The sequence below is a fragment of the Maylandia zebra genome, linkage group LG6 (assembly GCF_041146795.1).
Source record: "Maylandia zebra isolate NMK-2024a linkage group LG6, Mzebra_GT3a, whole genome shotgun sequence".
NCBI classification, from domain to species: Eukaryota; Metazoa; Chordata; class Actinopteri; order Cichliformes; family Cichlidae; genus Maylandia; species Maylandia zebra.
Genome location: NC_135172.1, coordinates 26,009,014 through 26,031,820, shown reverse-complemented (window position 1 = coordinate 26,031,820; position 22,807 = coordinate 26,009,014). Strand labels below are relative to the sequence as shown.

The following is a 22,807-nucleotide window of genomic DNA, read 5'->3' as shown; positions in this document are numbered from 1 at the left end:
CTTCGTACCAAACCTCCTGTCTAATTCCATATAACATCAGAGACGTCAGTAAGAGTCAGTAAGAAGTAAGTAAGTATTGCCAAGATGATGCTGAGAATAGCCATTATCTCAAAAGAACTCTGGCCTTTCACTTAATTTAGTGCTAATTGTACATCATGTGATTTGATGAAATCAGTTTTACAAGAAAGAGCTGACTCTTGTCTTTGGTGTGTTTAATGACTGGCTGTTGAGTATATAGTGATGTGTACCATAAACATGTTATCTAACATCCTCTTGAGAGCGCAGCCTGCCACTAAAGCTTACCTCTAATTTATAGGGATTTGTTGAAGGAAATGATCATAGCATGACATGTTACATAAGAATTTTAGTTGACTGTCCAGTATGGTTAAGTCGCGTGGCACTATTGCACGCATATGTCAAGTGCATCTATACAGTCCTGCGGGACAAAATATACAGTAGCTGCAGAGTGAAACTGCCTGCAGTTACTAAATTCAGAGAAAATAAAAGGCAATAGCAGAAATGTGGTTCTGGGTTAAACACTGAACACTTTCCCATGATATTTTGGGTTCTTCAAAATATATAGTTCCAAATATAAATGTAATATACTGTTGGTCTCTGGTATGGACCATCTTATTGTGTAACTATGTAAAAATGCTTAACAAAGATGAAAATTGTCTTGGTGAAGAAATGCTCAGATAGGAGTTTCTATGTCACTGAAGTTCACAGAAGATAGTAAACGGATATAAGACTTCTACCATCAATGACAGGACAGTGCTTTTGATTTAAAATGTATTTTTGTTATTGAACTGAAATGTTTATATGTATCATTCCAATCATCCCAATCACAACGCACTTTTTTGCAAATGACGTCACCATTTTTTATATTAAATTTTTTTTTTCTTTACCTGAAAATCGATGTAAATCCAATTCATGGGTGTAAAATAACAGACTGTTATACTTTATATGCAGCTTAAAACTAACAGACATTAAAGCAAACTTAAATCCTTTCTGTGATGGCTTACACAGCAAAAGATGCTTGAACAGGAAGGGGATATACATACTTTTTTTTTTTTTATGCAGTCCAATAGATAAACTGTGACAGGCACGTGTGGTCCTTTAACAGCCAAATCTGAGTTGTTGTGGGGTTTTTTTGCCATATTCCCTTTACTAACTTGTCTAATGGAACGCTATCATTGTATTGTAAACAGACAGTAGAGAGATGTCTAATGCCTGTGTGGGTGAAACTGTGCTTAAAGTATCAGTGAGTTAAATGGTAATATGAAAGCAATACGGGTGCATTATTAATGCCAGATGGTGTAAGATGAATACTGCAGAGGATCATAATTGAAGGGAGCTGTGGCTTCGGTGGAGACTTGAAATCCAGGTTTCCTTTCAGTGATCAACTCTTCCAGTAAAAATACTCGGTGAGAGCTACTGGGAGGACATTCTTATACAGTTTTTGCTGTCAGTAAAATTCAACGCTGGTTTCAGACATCTTGAACTGTGTACACTGACTACTGGGTGCCGACCAGACTGCAGGTCAGTCAGCTGCATGACCACAAACATACACACACATATATTTTCATATAAACCAAGCCAGCCACCTTAAAAACATATACATATGTGTGCACAAGTATGCAGGTACGTGGATCTTTCTTTCACACCTCTCGCTCTCTCTCAATGGTGAGGAATTCCCTGCCTGGGTCTAAGAGTGATCACGGTTCGGTTGCTTGGCTGTGGAGTGTGTCATCTCCATCTCGCCTACATGGTCTGCTGTCGCATTACTGAGTGTGTATTTCTGTCACGAGGGAAGAGGAGGAGGAGGAGGAGGGCTTTGGAATGGGGGGGTCGAGGCAGAAAGGGAGGGGTGTTTTAGCAAATCTCAGGCTTTCACCCACAGTAATGCATCTTTCCCTGGTTTCGCTTTTCAAAGAAAAAAAAAGGTCCTCGCCCTGCTGTGGAACCTCTAAGGTCGAGGCATCAAAGACTGCACAGGATAGAGGCAGATGACGACACGCTCCATACGCGTCTTCTTTCGTAAGCACAAAACGTAAGCAGGGCTTCAGATGTTGGATTAAAACAAATAGGATCCCATCGCACAGGCCTGCATGATATACATCAGAGTGTTTTACCCCTCTGCATCAGGCTTCATCGCCGCACTTATCAGCAGCGCGCACAAGCACACTCACAAAAACACACTCAGCCTGAAATCCGCGTCCCTAAACCAAGGCGGCCTATTACATAACAAGCTGACATTTCAAAAGGGATGATGCCAGATGATTGAAACAAAAAGGAAGAAGAACGCGTTTCCTTACTTCCCCAGCTCCTCGAACAGCTGATATTCGTCAGTGAATCTCGTGCAGATCGTTAACGCCATCCTGAAGGAGGTGCCAAGGACTGTGCGGAGACGCGGATAAGGTGCACTCACAAACTGTATATACCACACACAGTCAGCACCGCCCGGTTTTGTTCTGAACCTGCAAACCAAACGAAGGGACTCATGCAGAGCTAAAGCGCATCGACAAGAGCTTTAGTGGAATGATTTCTGCGGCAGAAACGCAGCCTGCTAGAGCGTACTCAATCTGGAGGCGTTATCGTCAGCCGGTCCTTTATTTTCTTCACATCCAGCGGCTTGTTACAGCTCGTGGACGCAGCATTTTGTGTGTATGTCGGTTATCTCCTGTGTGTCCTGTGCTGTAAGTGTTGTCTTTCTGCACGCATCGTACGCCGCACTACCGCACCTACCCCCGGCTGTGCGCTCAGTCCCGCCCCTTTGCCTGCATCCTCACGCAAGCCACTGGCAAACAAAAATAACAACATTAATAAATGTAACGTTGTAAATATTAACAGCATTTGGATGCACGAGTATTTTTGGCGTGTCTGCAAAACCTTTCTGAAATTAAAAAATCGCGCAAATGAAATGTAAGGTCATACATAAGCTAGAAACTGAATCATCCCTTCTTCTGTTTTATTTACATTCTTGATTTATTGATGATTAATTGTGAAGCATCAGTGGCAAAACAGTTGTGACAGTGCTGGCAGATTATAGGAAAGTGAAGCTGATGGTTGGTTGGCATTTTGTTTCTATTTACTAGAGATGGCACGATACCACTTTTTTATGTCCGATACCGATACCGATATCATAAATTTGGATATCTGCCGATACCGATATGAATCCGATATAGTGTTTTTTAATCAACAAAACTGTTTTTTAAAATATCTTGCTGCATTTTGCAAGTCTGCAAGTTCATACTCAAGTTTAAAACAACAACTACACTAAAGCTATTCTGTTATACCTGTATACAAAAAAAATATTTCATAGTTCAGCAATACTGATCAATCTAATTTAGTATTTAGTATTTATTTATTTATTGTCATTGTCAAGAACAATGAAATTGCGTTTGGGGCTTCCATACAACCCAAAAAAAAGAAGAAAATAATAAATACCCCTTAAAACCCAAGTGTACATATTTAACCCAGTGTGACTCCAATGCAATAAGACAATCCTTAGCAATAATGTTTGTAGAAATTCAGACAAAGACCTGAGAAACATGACAAAATACAACAATGCAACCCATTCAATATTATTGTACTGTGAGATATGATATCAGATATGATAGTTATCTATTTAAGAAAGAGGGGGGGGGGGGGGGGGGCAGGAGGGGGAAGAGAATAAAGATATGATGCACCAATGCAGACCAGTTCATTGCTATTAAGAAGTTGGATATGGTTATTGTCCGTGAGAGGGGGGCAGAGAGTTCAGGAGCCTCACAGCCTGTGGATAATAAACTTAGACCTACACCATCCTCCCTATTTCTAGTGTGGTTCCCCAGCTGCACCAAGGCCGATCAGCAAGCACTCCAGCGGGTGGTGAAAGAAGCTGGCAGAATTATTGGAACAAGTCTGCCAGAGATCAGTAATATCTTCCCCACTCGCTGTCTGAGGAGGGTGCACAGTATCCTGCGGGACCAACATCACCCTGCCCGCCACCTTTTCCATCTGCTGCCCTCAGGGAGAAGGTACAGGTCTATACAGGCCAGAACATCCAGACTGGCCAACAGCCTGTATCCACAGGCTGTGAGGCTCCTGAACTCTCTGCCCCCCCTCTCACGGACAATAACCATATCCAACTTCTTAATAGCAATGAACTGGTCTGCATTGGTGCATCATATCTTTATTCTCTTCCCCCTCCTGCCCCCCCCCCCCCCTTTCTTAAATAGATAACTATCATATCTGATATCATATCTCACAGTACAATAATATTGAATGGGTTGCATTGTTGTATTTTGTCATGTTTCTCAGGTCTTTGTCTGAATTTCTACGAACATTATTGCTAAGGATTGTCTTATTGCATTGGAGTCACACTGGGTTAAATATGTACACTTGGGTTTTAAGGGGTATTTATTATTTTCTTCTTTTTTGGGGGTTGTATGGAAGCCCCAAACGCAATTTCATTGTTCTTGACAATGACAATAAATAAATAAATACTAAATACTAAAATACTAATTCTGGTATTTTAAAGAGTACTTAGCGTAAATATTAAGCAACCTAACTAATAGGGTTCCAACTCCCAGCAACAACAAAAATAAATAAATAAAAAATAGGGAACCACCCCTCACGCGCCACCTCATGATGCTTAATCGACGTAATCAACCTTAATTTGATGCAGTGTGAAAAAAAATGCACAGAAATCAATTATTTTTCAAGAAATATTAAATAGATTCAACATCTTTCTTCAACAAAATTGCAGACTGCACAGATGGTACCTTCCCAAAGGAAAAAGTACTATAGCTTACTAGGGTATATATATTAGACTTAATAGTCACTATATACAGTAATTGACTTCTATTCATTTTACATCAAATTAAAACTTTGGCTGTCAGATAATTATTTATTAAAAGCTAGACATTTTAAATGAGAATAAGAAAGAAAAGTATGTCTTTGTGCCCCCTTTTCCCAGTTAATGCCCTATCGGCCCCCCTGGCTAAACTTTGCTAGATCCGCCCCTGCACAGTTACCAGCGTCAGCTACGTAGAAAAAGATCCTGGTGTAGAAAGTAATATTAAATAAATTCTAACAACAGCTTATCAAGCTTAAACGTGCTGCTGTTGTTCAGCCGCTGGTTTCCTCTTTCTGGTGCAAAGTGGGCCAAAAACAAAGACGGACTCGCAACAGAAAAGCCGATCAGCTGATCATTAAGCAGTTTCACGATTGAAGTAGCAGCCGGAGAGCGAGAGGCAGTCGCTCGTTAAGCTTAACGCAGGAATGCTTTACAAACATTCAGAGATGGACTTACACACTTGCTTTACTTCTCTCGGGGATAACTTTGTCGGAGATGAAATGCCGGGTTGCTAGCGAAGCTCCACATGCTATCCAGACCACCGACAGGTCCTGCATGCCACAGCCGCTCTATCACGTGATGCATACTGCGCCGACGTGCTAACGTTCTGAGGTGAGTTACGGCGTGTTGCAAGTTTTGTGAGGTGCTTTCGTGATATTTAATGGATCGGATTACATTTTTTATTTTTCTCCGATATCCGATCCAGTCATTTAGGTCAGTATCGGACCGATACCGATACGTAATATCGGATCGGTCCATCTCTACTATTTACATCCCACACAAGCCCTGCATAGGCATACAGAGCTAGAGGGTTCTGCACAGTATCACAGCTGATCCTAGGATTGCACTCTTCGATTCAGATATTGTAAGTGGAATTTGCTGAAGTCACTGTCTTAGTATGGGGGGCATCAAGTAGCAAAAACAATCCTGATAGATGCACATGCTGTGATTTAAGATAAGCAACAGCCTTCTAGTATTAAACAGACACAAACAAATCATACAACTAACCAGAAGGAAGCTTTCTGTGTTTACTCTGCACAGATGCTATTTATAGGGCTGCTAACATGCTACTAGCTGCTAGCAGCCTTGACGGTACATGGGGGAAAGATGGCAGAGCTAATGCAATATAATGATTTATTTAACCACAGAGGTAACTAGGCAAACAAATCCAGAAATTCACTGAATTTAGATCTTTGGCGTGTTTATTGAGATGGTAATAAACACACCAAAAGGTCTAAATTCAGTTAGATAAGGCAAAGAACCAAACAGGTGGAAGTTCCACCTTCAGTTTTTTGGGTACTCACATCTCCACCAACCTCATCTGGACCCAGAACACCAGGTAAAGAAAGCCCTGCAGCGTTTGCACTTCCTCTGTGCCTTGAGGAAGAATAACCTGGACCAGAAGCTGCTGCTACCCAAAAGAGTCATTGGCTGCACCTCCCAGAAGCTGCTGTTTCAGGAAAACCAGGGTCATCACAGGTGACCCCGTGCATCCCACGCAACAGCTGTTTGACCTGCTGCCCTCTGGATGGCGCCTAAGGTCAATCAGGTCCCAAACCTCAACACTGGCAAACAGCTTCTTCCCTTGGACCACTCATAATGTCAGGAAAGACTATCCCCCCACACCCCACCCCTGGCCACCCACTCACTAATCTGAGCCATGATCTGAGTAACCCTCATCACTCAGGTCACTCACACACAGACTCAGACCGAGTCCATTACACTACTTTCAAGTACTTTGTAAACTATCCTCTAATGCCTTTCTGCTGTGTGGCTTCCTCTTGTTTTGTATATATATTCCTCTTTTTTACATATTCTTGCTGTCTTGTTATTTATATGTTTTCTTTCCATGCAGAGTTGGTGTAGAGCACTCAAAATTTTGTTGTACATCAGTGAAAATGTTAGACCTTTATCTTTAATAGTTTTAAGATAATCGCGTTCAAACATAGCCTGACATTTCAATGTTTGAAAAAGAGACCTGAAAGTGGGTTGTTATCTTTAAAAAATCATGAAAAGTATTTGATATATGAAACTAAAATTTTACAGTACTCATTATGTATGTTCACATTTTGATTCAACCATTCCTTCTCACTTATCCAACTCATATTCACTACCTTTCCAAAGTATATGCTAACACAAAGTATGAAGGAGCCAAGGATTGTACTATCTCCTAAGAGATAGCCTATCCCAACACTGAAACTGGAAAAACTAATATACGGATTGTTTTCAATGCTTCAAATGAAATTCTTTGCAGTCTCTTTTTGGCTGAAGCCTAGAACAGATGGATATCTCCAGATGTTTTGTTTCATTCCGTGAGATGCTCTGCTAGGCCTGGCCTTTGCTGCAGCCACTTTTAGCTGCAGCTTCTTTGTTAGTCTCTCTGGCTTTGTATGTAATAACCAAAAGCATCCATTTTATTTGTATTCTGCCAGGTTTCAGGCCTTTTGGTGTCACTGAGGTGACCAGTACTTTCCTTCTTTAAAAGAATGTATTGATTTGGCCACCCCTTTTCCTTTTTTCAGCCTGTTATTGGCCCTTCACTTCCATCCACATCTGTTTTGCTCTTATTGAGAATTCTAGTGAAAAATACCACGTGTTAGTTCAACACTTGGAATCAACTTCACTTCTTTGGAATTGGCTACATGGCTATGGGAAATATGCACTTTGTTTGATTAAAAATTGAATTAAAAAATAAAATAAAATAAGAAATCAGGGCTGATTAGGAAGTGTTATGCACGGGGCGATCATGGCTCAAGAGTTGGGAGTTCACCTTGTAATCGGAAGGTTTCCAGTCTCGGTCGTTGTGTCCTTGGGCAAGACACTTCACCCGCTGCCTACTGGTGGTGGTCAGAGGGCCCAGTGGCGCGAGTGTCCGGCAGCCTCGCCTCTGTCAGTGCGCCCCAGGGTGGCTGTGGCTACAATGTAGCCATCACCAGTGTGTGTGAATGGGTGGATGACTGGATGTGTAAAGTGCTTTGGGGTCCTTAAGGACTAATAAAGCGCTATACAAATACAGGCCATTTACCATGCAGGCCAGCAGAGATTAGAAACCAGGAGGGGCTGATGAAAAATGGGAACTTCTGGGTCAGTGAGATAATAACAACAGGAAGAAAAATCCAAGGACATGTGTTCAGTAGAAAGGCAAAGATAAAAGCAAGAATGTGGTTTGGCAAAAGTGAGCATGCCCTGAAAAGCAGATTATAACACATATACCTGTGAAGTCAATTAACTTTTGAGGTAATTTTGTCTTGTGACCCCAACAAAAAAAAAATTGTATCGGTGGATCTCCTTGTCACATTTCAGATGACAGATGGCCTCATGACATTCTCATCAATAATAGATGTTCCCTCTAAAATTACAGTTTTAGGACCAAAGAGGAAAAACTAGTCATGGTCTGACAAAAAGCCAATTACTTGATTATTATGTATTATGCCATAAGTGGGAATCAGTGGACTACTTAATGTAGGTCCACTATAACTAGTTACAACAGTAAATAATTACTTAGACACAATATGCATCAGTAATAACAATCTATTAAAATATGTAATGTATGTCATATATGTTACTATATCATCGAATGGGTGTTTTTCCATACAGAATATTTACAATATCTGGCTGCTCCTATTATTGATATTGTCAGTTTTGCAATATAAAATGTAAGAAAGGGCAAACAAGCTATTTCAATTTGACATTTTATTTGACATTTTATTTCATAAATACAGAAAAAAAATTAAGCACTTATAATCATAAATACATAAATACATACACACAGGGAAATAGGTAGCCTCCCTTTCTTCATGACAGGAGAATACATGGAGAATACATATACTGAAGTAAAAAAAATAAGGTGTTTGATACAAACACTTCAATCAAAATTCTGTCATTTTTAACAGGTTTTCAGGCGAGTGGTACTGCTAGTTGCATATGATGACATTCATCTCGTGAAAGGAACACGGTGATTTCAGTGATTTTTGTTGGTTAAAAAACAGCTCGTTCATGAAGCACATCTCTTGTGTCGCTTCAGTTCTTCAGCTCAGGGTCTGCTGCTTGGACAAGAAACAGTAAAGAAGAATTAATTTGTGTGTCAAAAGTGGATTTTAACATTGTTTGATAATTTCTTAGTTTCTATTTCCTATTAAAAGAAAGACTGCTGTGTTGGCATACTTTTAGGTAAAATCTTACCTGGACATGATCTTGTTGATCACTTTCTTGACCCAGGGGGCCTCAGGATTAAGGCAAACCTCTTCACCTGTCCTTTTCAGTGTGGCACTGCAACACAAATCAGTGAAAAAAAACTAAAGTTTAGATAGAGAACTCGTGTTGAAGCCAACAAATCACAGTGACAAAATCAAGCAAAATTATCACTACTGAGATGGAAAGAAGACTTTGGCTCTTACATGATCTCCGTCTCCTCGCAGTGGGAGTTGGGAAGAATCAACTCCACCTTCTCGATGTGGCGGCCAATAGGTTTGCTTTCTGTCTGAATGCAACGGCAGTGCAGTTCCACTCCCATGCCTGTAAGAAGAAAGCAGTTGCACATGGTCACAAAGTGCATGCTGAAAACATTTAATGCAATGAAAAAGGATAGCATGAATAAAATTGCTTGTTACTGCTAAATTAAGCCATTAAATGACAAAAAAAAACATACCTTCACAGGTGGCCAGCAGGGTCAAAAGCACCACGATGGAGCTGACAATGATTCTGTTGCTTATCATTTTGCCTTTTAGAAATTCTGTAAAAACTAACAACGAAAAATAACAATGTTCTTCTGAAAGCTGATGAAGCCTGAAGCGCTAATCTACAACAGCTGTTTGTTTTTTCTTCTAGTCTGTTTGTCTTTCTTTCAGCTCCCGGTCCCCTCTCTTCTCTCAGTTCAGCTGCTCTGCTGTTTGACTCTATCCCTGAAGAGGCTCAGCTTTTAAAGCCAACTGAAAATGACTCACTTCTTGCAGATTGCGCAAGAGTGGACTTTCAGACCCGGTGTGGGAATTCACACTGAGAGCTCTAATAGTCTGATTTATCAAGATTTGTCACATATATCACCTTTGTGGAAAAACACTGTGACTAAAACTCTGTGATAATCGACTGATGCCACAGGAATGCTTCAGATTTTTTTTTTTTTTCATTAACCAACTACGTCTGCATTCCTGTATTGCACCAGCTCTTGCACGAAGCTTAAAGATTGACCAAGTGGTGACTGATTCACAGATATAATATAATTTACACCTGAATGTAATTTTTGAATGACTGGTTGATGAATGTTAGCCTCCGTTTGTTGGCATGTCTCTCACATACTCAGTCATCATGAAAGTTACCTATTTGCATAGTTTTCATAGAAAACAAAGTGAAAATGGGGAAAAATGCAAAAGTGGCTAAATTCCTAAGTAAAATGTAGTATCACATTCGCTCATCAAGTCTTATAAGAGCTACAGTATTTTTTATTCTTAAAGAATTTCATTTCTTTTCCATATGAGATGGTAATTGCCTCCTCAGTAATTAACTGCCAACTTAATTTCACTCAGTCCTTAAGAAGAAAAGCTAACTACCTGCTGTATTTCAACAGTGGGTATACTGTGAATATGTTGATCATGTACACATGCCATATATGCATTATAGTAAAAAAAAAATGCATATATGTTAAAAAGAGACAGAAAATCCTTTCCCAGAACTGATGACACTGAACCTTTGGCGTTTATGCACCCTAGATTACATTGGTGTCATTTTGGAAGGCACGATCGTCAGTTTATTACTTATGCGATTGATATTTCCTGAAGCAACAGTGGGTGAGCTGCCAAAAGTTGTTATTGGACTTGAGTCTGATGCAATCTCATCTAGCTCAAACATGTCTGCTGACATGACGTCGATTCAATCATTCTCACAAAGCAGAAGGAAGTCTGAGCAAGAGAAAAAGACTTTAACTGTTGCTTCACTTAACAAATTAATGCTGACTAAAGATTTTTTTTCTTTCAGAGGGCAAAAGTCTGTCATTTAAAGGCACAGATATTTCCATATTAGTTGTAATGAATTTTTTTTCTGTTTTGTTTTGTTTTTTAAAATTGATTTTTGGAAAAATTGGATGCAATGACCAAAGGTCTATAAACCTATTAACCGATGGTCCCTTTGTGGTCACACCCACCTTCGCTATATAGAAAGGGAAAGCAGTTATGGTTAAACACAGAGCATGTGATGGACCTCAACGGAAAGTTTTTAAGTTAACCATTACGATGCTGAAATTAAAACTAACATATGTAGTGAGACATGTGAAGAAAAGATGATATCCGGCATGTGACCACCAGCAAATGTTAGAAATCAAATGACAGTTTACATCATCTGGCTCCATGAAATTCCCCTAAAGAAATATTTATACATATATGAGTGACCAAACACTGTCTATTGCTTGAGTTTGAGTTCTGTGCATTTGAAGTATTTCATATTTCCTGCACACAACAAAGAAAAAAAATATTTCTACTGTTATATGCAAGATTTCATTTTGCAAAGCAAAACCTATTTTAAGGAGCGTACTTTCGTATATTAGTGAGGACATCTCATTGGCATAATGCTTTCATTTTCTGCCATCACAAAGATGTTTAAACATGTACACACACACACACACACACACACAAAATACAGGAACTAGACTTTTAATTAAGAGGAAGTATAACAAAATTTTTCCTAACAGCATGTTTCACAAAACAAAACTTCCACAACCTCATGTTGGCCCATCTTGAACCTAAAGCTAGAAGTTGAAGCAAAGAAATTCCCCTAAATGGAATAAATGAAATCAGACCATTTTAGGTGGTTAATGAAAATGATGAACTATTTTTAACACCTATTTTGGAATTATTGTTAAAAGATGACTCACACTGTCAACTCACAATGGCCAGGTTTGAAATGACAAAACAAATATTGGATGAAACTGCAGTGCCATTTAGTGTAGGTATCTAAGAGGTGAGAATAAACTCTACTAACTTTTATGCAAGCATTCCAGTTTTTGCGTCCTTGTGAATCATCTCACTATCTACTTGAATTACAGTACTTGCTGCCATGCTGGTGCATGCTGGTAGCAGGCACATTCATTGAGATTTGACAACAACTGGGGTGGGATGAACTGTGCTTAAAAATGACATATATGGTCATGTTTCCTCAGAATGAATAGTAGGAACGTCTGTAAACCTTCAACTTTATGTAGCTCACTGATTTTCCCACCAATTGTGTGTTTTCATTTACAGATTACCACATTCTAAGTGAAGTATATAATAAAAAATAGATATTTTCAAACATTAAAACAACTCCAATCACCTCCACATTCACTAAATGTATATTGCCAAAACTATTCACTCATCTGCCTTCACACACATATGAACTTGAGAGGCATCCCATTTTTAATTCCACAAGGTTTAATTTATTTGTGTTTATGAAAATTTTTGACCATCGTTCCACAAGTGCGTTTGTGAGGTCAGACAAGGAAGTTGGAGGAGAAGGCCTGGCTCCCACTCTTTAATTCATCCAAAAGGTGTTCAGTCAGGTTGAGGTCAGGACTCTGTGCAGGCAAGTCAACTTCTTTTACCCTCCAGCGAAGACGGACGAAGCTGATGAAGGCTGGAGCGGTCCCACTGACCCTCCAGCAGACGACGAAGGCTGGAGCGGTCCCTCGGACCCTCCAGCGAAGGCAGATGAAGACTGGAGCGGTCCCTCGGACCCTCCAGCGAAGGCGAATGAAGGCTGGAGCGGTCCCTCGGACCCTCCAGCGAAGGCAGACGAAGGCTGGAGCGGTGCCTCGGACCCTCCAGCGAAGACGGATGAAGTCTGGAGCGGTCCCACGGACCCTCCAGCGAAGACAAACGAAGGCTGGAGCGGTCCCACGGACCCTCCAGCGAAGACGGATGAAGTCTGGAGCGGTCCCACGGACCCTCCAGCGAAGACAAACGAAGGCTGGAGCGGTCCCACGGACCCTCCAGCGAAGGCAGACGAAGGCTGGAGCGGTGCCTCGGACCCTCCAGCGAAGACAAACGAAGGCTGAAGCGGTGCCTCGGACCCTCCAGCGAAGGCAGACAAAGGCTGGAGCGGTGCCTCGGACCCTCCAGCGAAGACAAACGAAGGCTGAAGCGGTCCCTCCAGCGAAGACGGACGAAGCTGATGAAGGCTGGAGCGGTTCCACTGACCCTCCAGCAGACGACGAAGGCTGGAGCGGTCCCTCGGACCCTCCAGCGAAGGCAGATGAAGACTGGAGCGGTCCCTCGGACCCTCCAGCGAAGGCGAATGAAGGCTGGAGCGGTCCCACGGACCCTCCAGCAGACGACAAAGGCTGGGGCGGTCCTCGGACCCCCCCAGCGAAGGCAATCCCGGACGAGCCCCCATATGTTACACCCCGGCCTAGGCAACCGGCGTGCAACGTATGAAAATAAAAATAAGAAAAAGACACACGAGAAAAAAACTAAAGCTCTCCACCAAAATCCCAAAACGAAGGTGTCTCAAACGAAAATATTAACAAACCCATTCACAGCTATTTACAACAGACTATTTATTTACAACAAAACACCAAACTATTTACAACACGGGGGAGATCGCGACCATGACACACTGAAACACAGGGTTTAAATACCTAGAAGGAGCAATCAGGGAATGGACCACAGGAGGGAAACACAGCTGGGGCAAATTAGACCTGACGAGACAGGGAAACGTAAACTGAAAACACTAAGATAACACAGACTTTCAAAGTAAAACAGGAAACACATAACAGTCACGCCAAAAACAACACACTGACAACACCGAAACGTAACATACGCCAAACTCTCTCATCATGTACTATGCACCTAAGCATCCACTGACCCTGCTCTGTGACTTTAGTTGGTTTGGGGCATATCTCAGTGTGCTGTTAGAGTGTGCTGAGAGTGTCACCAAAAAATTAAGGAAATTTGTTAAGTGGAGGACAAAACATGCCAGGTCTAAAAAACTACACATATCTACTGCAGATAAACAGTAACTGAAAGCCATGCCCTAAAGAAATAGAGGAAGAAATCACAAAAAAAAAAAAAGACAAAGGGAATGCAAGATATATCTGTCCCTTCTATTCCCTGAGGTCTCATCAGAAATTGTTTCAGTGGGAGTGTGGCAGTTAAAAAGCCATTTTTAAGGGGGGGAACCGGGAAGAAAAGGCTAATATGCTGTGCCAAAATAAACAAGAATGGACTCAAACTCAGTGGCAACAGGTCTTGTGAAGTGAGTGTCAACAGCCACTGCTAAAACTTGCTGAAAGATTTGTCATGGTTTGGGAATCTTGTCAAAATTCATTTAATTATGAATGCAAAAAAGTAACATCAGATTATAAACCATCATTCACTAACATCTGGAACTCATCTGATTGCTGTGTCAGTGATCACCGTCACTGTCAAAACATTATTGATGCACAAAAGGCACTGAATAGAAAACACACAATGGAACATAATCTGTCATGGGTTGAAAAGCCAGACTTCAACATGATTTAAGCAGTGTGGGATTACCTTGACAGAGACTTTTAAAGAAGGCAGCTAACATCCAAAGAAGAGCTTTGAATGTCCTTCAAGAAGCCTGTAGTCATTTCATTAACGAAAAGAAATAGCAAGGAAGCTTGCCTAAGCAAGTTGAGGTCGTGTGAAGAATAAAGGTTTACCTTACCTAAACCAAATATTGACTTTTAAGTTCTTTAGAATTGTGCAGACTGTTTTTACTGTCAACACTGTATTTCCATTTATGCTGAAAATGTGTAATACAGTAAAAAGTTAAACTGTTATTTTATCAGTATAGTAGACATGTATATTAAATGCATAGATGCTGACATTGCACCTTTTCACTGTTAAAGCAATGTAGAAAGATGAAATATTTTGGAAAGAAGTCAAGACAACATGCAGGAAATCTATTTCCTGTTCATAGACTCAAAGATATATACACACAGTATATACAGTGTGTGTATATACACGCATCATGGACATGAATGTCATGGCAACAAGGATTTCTTTGAACTGTTCTTTTTCCAGCGTGGAGTGATTGTACAGTGTACATATTTAATTACTAAAAAATTTTTGATTGAACAAGTTTGAATTTATTTTCTGATTTTCTCCAGTCCACACAGAGTCAGAATTATTCAGGATCAAACATATACATACACTCACTTAAATATTTTAATAAGTGGCGCTGAAAGTGCAACAGTGTCTTTCAAATTGACAAGGACAATGCCTATTAACTTGTGATTAGTGATTATGATTAAATGCGACTTGTAGTTTCTGTTTGCCAGCATTAAAAATGGATTTGTTTGACAGGACCTATTTGGTTGACCAACACAACATTGGGAAAGTAAAAAGAACTGAATAAAACCGGAAAAGGATAAGTTGGGAAGGTCTCTTGGAGCCAACAACTGCAGATCTCTCCATCATCAGTTCAAACAGTAGTGCATAAGTACAAGTTATTCTGATATGTCATCACTTTTTCAAGGTCTGGAAGAATACAAGAGATGATTAGTTAGCATGTTCAGAAACACCCCAGGAACCACCAAGGCTTAAAGCTGGTACAACAAACTAGATGAAGTAATAAAGGAGAAAGACTACCTCCAAGATTCTTCACCTCAAATCAAAACCCAGATAGTTTAAAACTTGGACACAAAAGCACCTGGTAAGGTGCAACTTGGAAAAATTTAACCAATTATTAGTGGGGGTGTATGTATATATTTGAGCCTGTGTGGATTAGAGAACCCCCCCCCCCCCCCCCTCTCCCCCCCAAAGAAAAAAAATCTAAAATCCTATACACCCAATTCTGGAATTTTAAAGTAATTAAAGATATATGGCGTCCAAAGCATTCCACCCTGAAAAAATAACAGTTCAAAGAAATCATTAAAAGCCCCAAATTACCATGAGGTTCATGGTAAGACTTAAAAACCTGAACTGGGAAAACAAGGACTGAATCATTTCCTTGCTGTTGGCCAATTGTTCATTGTTTGCGTTCTGCAAGCTGATGGGATGAAGTTTTACAATATAACTTGCCTCCATTGAGACTCAAATGTAAACATCCCCTGGATAGTCTGAAAAACGTCAGGATGTTTAACAAATAAAGAATTGTACAACCTCTCACCCATAAACAATGAATACTTTAATCTTGGATATCTGTTGGGGGATGGTCCCGAAGTACAATTTCACATGTGAAATCGCATCCCTCTGACTTTAATGTCATGCCAGGGCAAGCCTGCTGGCTTGTCATAAGCACCTTCTGTTTGAAAAGTTGGTATCTGCAAAGCCTTCACACATATATCTGGCTGAATATTAACAGGTTTGTGCTAGTTTTATTTATGTTTATAGAGGGAAACTGTTATGATCTATGTTTATTTATGCATATATGCAACACAAATTATACAAAGACAAGAAAGACAAATACAAAGTCTTTGGTTTGGCACAGATATCCATATTCCAGATAACTTGTTAGTACCATTTACTGGCTATAAAAAGGCTTTAAGAGGTTTAAGAAAAAAAAACCTTTTTCCATGGAAATCAGTTCTCTTGCGATGTACTTATCTTGGGACAGAGTCCAGGTATTTCCTTGCCAAAAGCCTGCTGCTGCAGCATGTATTTCTTATGTGATTCTTATTCTGTGCTCTCATTTTTTTTTTCAGTTGTGGTTATTGAGGGGGGAGAAAAAAGAGTTCATTGGAAAGAGGGAGCAAAGAGAGAAAGGGGGTCTGCAGAGCAGACTTCATCACAATCTTTCAAAGAAGAGGGCTGAGCTGATAGTCTACTCACTAATCATATTCTTCAGATATATATCGTATCTCTTAGATAGTTTAGTTTACAGTCAGTTGCAGAAGAAATGTCTACCATCGTTGTAGCACTCCTGGTTTTCCTGACTATCCATGGAGGTAAGTATAGCTGAACAACTGATGAAAATACAAAACATTTATTGCTCAGAAATGTGCATTTGACACCTAATGGCAGCAACAGAATTTTCATTTTTGTCACGTGCATGTGAATTTTAACCTGCAATAGATGCTTGCCTTACCTTGTTTGTCTCCAGACACTAAAATCATTCTCTAACTTATCTAAAAGCCTCAGGTATCAGTCCTAGATGCCAATGCCTCTTTAAGGAGAAAAGGCCAATTGGACGTTTCATAAGCACCGTGGATATTTACCCTGCAAACTCCTACTGCAAAAGCACTGAGATTATGTAAGTATTTCTATTGATTTGCCCTCATAAAACACTTGAACCATATGCATACATCTGCCGTCTCGTATCTGTCTTCGATCCTGCAGTGCTACTCTCAAGAAGGAGGGGCAAAAGATTTGTCTGGACCCCAATGCTCCATGGGTCAAACAAGTGCTTAAAAGTAAAAAGATTACGTGAGTGTAACTTTACTGTACTTTGGTAACTGTTGAATTGAATTGAATTGAATTGAATTGAATGAATGCTTTATTGGCCATATGCAGGTTGCCCCGCAGAGGAATAGTACCCCCCCCCCCCCCCCCCCCCCGACTTACACACACAACAAAGATATCACATGGGAATACAGTCGGAGATCGGCAGCGTTGCAGAGAAAACACTGAAAAATTACACAACAATGGGAAAAAGTACAAGAGGAAGAAAAGAGACCTCTTCTCACGCTGGGCACCTATGGGAGGACAGCATGAGAACAGGAAATAAAAAAAACTCCTCTGCACAGAGAGCACATTAATATCCACATCACAACATTAGAGCACGTGACTGGCCACAGGGGTGGATAGGGGGGTGGGGGGTAATCCGAAGGAACACAGCAGTCGTCCTACACAGCGCTACCATTTCAGCGCGGCACGCATACCCGCCGTCTTCCCCCGCAGGAAACAAGCATCGAAGGCGTTTGGAAAGGGAGGGGGAGTTAGTAGATACCAGTGCATATAAAACCTTATTTAAACAAGAAGCATATTACTTTTTTCAGAATCCGGATAAGCAGGGAGAGCAAGATGTCTGCAATGACTGAGAAACATATTTTAACACAACCCCACCTTCATTTTTTACATTAGGGTGAACTGGAAACCTTGTGTGGCTATTGTGTTTGCATGCTTAGTCATGGATCAGGAAAAGGTTCAATTTCTTACAAAAGGAATTAAAAGCACCCACTTCCCCTTAACATATACAATTACAGGAAGATATTCACGATACCAGGAAAACAGTTAATCGTTAATGATTAACTTGTCACTAGGAGTGTCACTTCCATTTTTTGCTTTTGTTAACAGGAAGTGGCTCCTACATTTTTGTTGGTTCTAATGAAAGAATAAAAAAATATACAATTGGTCATTTTATTGCATTCAAATTAATCAAAAAAATTTTGATTTTTTTTTTACATTTTTTTCTGTGAGCCAAGTGAAATAGTATTCCCCTTAAAACATGAACATTTTCTTTTCTGTAGGCAGACACCTTGAAGAATATACCTTCCCTGATTTGGCTAAGATGGACAGAGGATAGACACATGGAAAATAGAAGCACAGACTGCAGTTATAGAACATAAACTGGGTTTTGTTTGAAGGTGTAGAAGCAGGATTGTTTATACCCGTTTTCACTTTACAGCACTTAACTGTGTTCTCTTATTATTGATGTGAACTATCTGTGTTTGTATTTCCTTAAAAATATATCCTTATATACATTACATGTTCATTTATTAATACATTGTGGGGATAAACCTTATTAACTAACGGTAAGGAGGGACTAGATAGTGGGCAATGAGGACAGAGCACAACAGCAAGTCATGAAATGGGTTTAAAACTTTATTAGAAGAGTTGGCATTTAATGGTTTGTATATCACATATGACTGTGTGACTGTTCCATGTGCTGTGCTACATACCATACATTTTGTCAAGGACATTTTTGCTGCCTTTGAAATGTCAGGAAAAAATTGTGGAAAAATAAATCTATTCATCCATTTTCTTAACTGGTTATCCAATGCAGAGTCATGGTGGGGCTGGAATCCTGCCCAAAATGTCATAGGGTGAGAGGTTAACAGGTACAGTCTATTCAGGTATATTGTCCATTGCAGGGTAAAGCAAAAAGGAGAATTTCTTGGATTGTGTCATGTAGACTATGGCACACAGTGAGATTATATTTTCAATGGAAGGAGATTGCCACCTCTTGGACAAAGATGCATACCATTAGGATTGTCTCATTTACTGAATACCTCTATAGCAGCTGAAAGCAATTATGTTCTTTCAAAATTAAACAGTTTTTACTGTGCCCTTTTCAAGAAAAATCCTTAGCTGGTGTATAACCATAGTCATTTATGCTTCTTCTGAGCTGACTGCAGAACAACTAGTATTTTAGTTTTAAACACAGTAACAAAGTTAACAATTAAAAAAATGTACTATGTGCTTGTTTTGTATCATCACTGCTGCTTTGAATAAAGGCTTATGAATAAAGGAAATACAGTCACCTCTTTTTAGGACTGTGATTTCAAAAGCAACAGCAGATATTTGATCTTAGCCTATGAAAGTTATGCTGACATACCGAATGTCACAATATTAACCATTTCCCAGTTACACAGCTGCTTTTTATTCCCCCTTTGACTTTCCCTAACTCTCTACTCCCTTCAGATCTGTTCTCTGTGGTTCTGTAACTCCTGTTTTCCTACTTTTCCCACTGACTTACATGCAAATGTTAACACACTGGGATATCATGTTGATTTACTGCCAAACTGTAAATAATGTTGCAGTCTTGTTCTCAGTCTCCCAGTGCTTCCCATGTGAAAAAGAAATAGTAAAAACTTATATGTGATTACTCATGAAAGTGGCCACTTTCTAATTACTTTCATACATTGTTTTAGTAAGTATCCAAAACATACAAGTTTCATTATATAATTTTTCAAGGGATCTTATATCTGTTTTCACTCTTATATGCTTTTCATACAAGTTTCACACAAGACAGATACAAACTTTATAACATTTATATATATCGTTTCCATATGGGTTTTCTCAGCCATTATGTTGAATTATGCTTAGAAAGTAAAAAACAGAAAAAAGAAAAGAAAAAAAGAAATGTAGATCACATGCACGATATAAATCATCATATACAGTGGGGCAAAAAAGTATTTAGTCAGCCACCGATTGTGCAAGTTCCCCCACTTAAAATGATGACAGAGGTCAGTAATTTGCACCAGAGGTACACTTCAACTGTGAGAGACAGAATGTGAAAAAAAAATCCATGAATTCACATGGTAGGATTTGTAAAGAATTTATTCGTAAATTAGGGTGGAAAATAAGTAATCCAAATTTACCAGACAAAGAACAAAAAACAAAAACAAAATAATCATCACCATACAGGTCTTTAAGTGACTTATTGCCAAGGTCTAATAGTCTAACCTCTGACACTTTCAGCTCTTATATATTTATTGGAAGTTTTAGCAATAACATTTTTAGTGTTCATTAGAAGTTAGGAGTTCATGAAGAGTGTTCATTTACTTGGAATTAGCGGGGGAGGTTATATCAGTACAGAACTGAAACTGCTGGGTGACTCAAAGTCATCTAGTGCATCTAGGCAACATTTTTCTTTCTCTCTCTCTCTCTCTCTCTCTCTCTCTCTCTCTCTCTCTCTCTCTCTCTAAATAGCAATAATTAATATCAGCAGCATCATTCTGGCTTTTGATCCGCACTATGGACAACAGCCATAGTTAGAGACCAGGCAACAGACAAAATAATTGAAGCATAAGCCATAAACTCACACCACTCTTCAATTAGGCTATCACAAGCCCCAAACAGATTCAGCATTGACAAGGTAACCTAAAGACAAGTGTAATGTCCACAAGCCTGGAACAAAGAAGAGAGAGAAGCCCTTTTAAACCTCAGGTCTTCACAGAGAAGAAGCACATTCATTTATCTCCAAAAGTTGATTCTGTTCATCACAACGTAGCTTTTTAAGTGGGAGAAACGTTTTGTCACTCATCCAAGTGACTTCTTCAGTCTCAGCTGACTGCAGGTTTCCCCAATCTTATAAACAGTACATTTGCATAATGACTGAAACCAGCCCACTGAAGGAACAATGGGTTCATTTATAAAATTCTTTATTCAATAATAATTTCTGACCATCTTCTGTATTTCACACAAAAATATTGCAATATAAGTACATATTTTGTACTGAGACAGAGTCCAGCCCCTCTCCAGGAGACTGGTTCCAGAGCCCAAGCCATGCGTAGAGGTGAGCCCGACTATATCTAGCCGGTACCTCTCAACCTCACGCACTAACTCAGGCTCCTTCCCCACCAGAGAGGTGACATTCCATGTCCCTATTGCCAGTCTTGGCAGCCGGGGGTCAGTCCGCCAGGGCCTCCGCTCCTGGCCGCCACCCGGCACACAATGCACCCGACCCCTATGGCGCCTCCTGCGGGTGGTGGGCCTGTGGGAGGATGGGCCCATGTCTCCTCTTCGGGCTGTGCCCGGCCGGGCCCCATGGACTAAGGCCCGGCCACCAGACGCTCGCCCTCGGGCACCCTCCCCGGGCCTGGCTCCAGGGCGGGGCCCCGGTAACCCTATCCCGGGCAAGGTAAACTGTTCCCTCGATATCCTTTTCATAAGGGTCTTCTGAATCGCTCTTTGTCTGGTCCCTCACCCAGGACCAATTTGCCATGGGAGACCCTACCAGGGGGCAAAAGCCCCCAGACAACATAGCCCCTGGGATCCCTGGGACACACAAACCCCTCCACCACGATAAGGTAGCGATTCAAGGAGGAGAAAGGGAGCCACCAGGCTGAAGAAGGAGTCCTATCGGGCTTGGTTAGCCTGTGGGACTCCGGAGGCAGCCGACAGGTATCGACAGGCCAAGCGGAATGCGGCTCGGGCAGTGGCTGAAGCAAAAACTCGGGTGTGGGAGGAGTTCGGAGAGGCCATGGAAAAAGACTTTCGGACTGCCTCGAAGAGATTCTGGCAAACCGTCAGGCGTCTCAGAAGGGGAAAGCGGTGCTCTACCTGCACTGTGTATAGTGCTGGCGGAGCGCTGCTGACGTCGACTGAGAAAATTGTCAGGCAGTGGATGGAATACTTCAAGGACCTCCTTAATCCCACTGACACGTCTTCCGAGGAGGAAGCAGAGTCTGGGGATGAGGGGAATGACCCGCCAATTTCCGGGGGTGAGGTCACTGAGGCAGTTAAACAACTCCTTGGTGGCAGAGCCCCTGGTGTTGATGAAGTCCGCCCCGAGTTCCTGAAGGCTCTGGACGTTGTAGGGCTGTCCTGGTTGACACGCCTCTGCAATGTTGCGTGGAGATCAGGGGCAGTACCTGTGGACTGGCAGACCGGGGTGGTGGTCCCCATCTTTAAGAAGGGGGACCGGAGGGTGTGTTCCAACTACAGGGGGATCACACTCCACAGCCTCCCTGGGAAAGTCTATGCCAGGGTGCTGAAAAGGAGAGTTCGTCCGCTAGTCGAACCTCGGATACAGGAGGAACAATGCGGTTTTCGTCCTGGTCGCGGAACACTGGACCAGCTCTTTATCCTCTCAAGGATACCTGAGGGTGCATGGGAGTTTGCCCAACCAGTCTACATGTGTTTTGTGGACTTGGAGAAGGCATTCGACCGTGTCCCTCGGGGTGTCCTGTGGGAGGTGTTGCGGGAGTATGGGGTGTCTGGCCCATTGCTACGGGCCATTCGATCCCTATACAACCGTTGCAAGAGCTTGGTTCGCATTGCCGGCAATAAGTCGGACTCGTTCCCGGTGGGTGATGGGCTCCGCCAGGGCTGCCCTTTGTCTCCGGTTCTGTTCATAATTTTTATGGACAGGATTTCTAGGCGCAGCCAAGTGGCGGAGGGCTTTCGCTTTGGTGGCCTCAGAATCTCATCTCTGATTTTTGCGGATGATGTGGTTCTGTTGGCTTCATCGGGTGAGGGCCTCCAGCTCGCACTGGAACGGTTCGCAGCCGAGTGTGAAGCAGCGGGAATGAGGATCAGCACCTCCAAATCTGAGGCCATGGTTCTCAGCCGGAAAAGGGTGGAGTGCCCA

General features: G+C 41.3%; 3 protein-coding genes across 14 annotated transcripts in view; 1 reads left to right on the top strand and 2 right to left on the bottom strand.

Annotated features, from left to right (window-relative positions):
* camk2d2 (calcium/calmodulin-dependent protein kinase (CaM kinase) II delta 2) overlaps positions 1 to 2,737 on the bottom strand; it is a 48,197-nt gene extending 45,460 nt beyond the window's left edge. For 5 of the 11 annotated variants that reach the window (XM_014409066.3, XM_023153025.3, XM_014409068.3 and 2 more), the window contains exon 1: positions 2,316 to 2,736. In XM_014409066.3, the coding sequence (XP_014264552.2) occupies positions 2,316 to 2,377 (62 nt within the window). In that variant the 5' untranslated portion in view covers positions 2,378 to 2,736. Of the gene's footprint in view, positions 1 to 2,315 lie in introns of all 11 variants that reach the window. The other 6 variants (XM_004564264.5, XM_004564265.5, XM_004564266.5 and 3 more) reach the window with 2 other exon arrangements.
* Positions 2,738 to 8,518: 5,781 nt separating this feature from the next.
* LOC101468246 (permeability factor 2) lies at positions 8,519 to 9,760 on the bottom strand. 2 transcript variants are annotated; one of them, XM_004564268.5, is made up of 4 exons: positions 9,489 to 9,760; positions 9,238 to 9,355; positions 9,023 to 9,109; positions 8,519 to 8,886 (listed from the first exon to the last, which is right to left on the bottom strand). In XM_004564268.5, exons 1-4 carry the CDS (start codon positions 9,553 to 9,555, stop codon positions 8,874 to 8,876), a joined length of 285 nt encoding a protein of 94 aa, XP_004564325.1. In that variant the 5' UTR covers positions 9,556 to 9,760; the 3' UTR covers positions 8,519 to 8,873. The 2 variants fall into 2 exon arrangements, with proteins under 2 accessions (XP_004564325.1, XP_004564326.1); XM_004564269.5 differs by having other exon boundaries at positions 8,519 to 8,883; positions 9,489 to 9,747.
* Positions 9,761 to 16,502: 6,742 nt separating this feature from the next.
* On the top strand, positions 16,503 to 19,252 carry LOC101468744 (C-X-C motif chemokine 10). The gene is made up of 4 exons (XM_004564270.5): positions 16,503 to 16,718; positions 16,906 to 17,023; positions 17,110 to 17,196; positions 18,240 to 19,252. Exons 1-4 carry the CDS (start codon positions 16,670 to 16,672, stop codon positions 18,250 to 18,252), a joined length of 267 nt encoding a protein of 88 aa, XP_004564327.3. The 5' UTR covers positions 16,503 to 16,669; the 3' UTR covers positions 18,253 to 19,252.
* Positions 19,253 to 22,807: the final 3,555 nt, after the last annotated feature.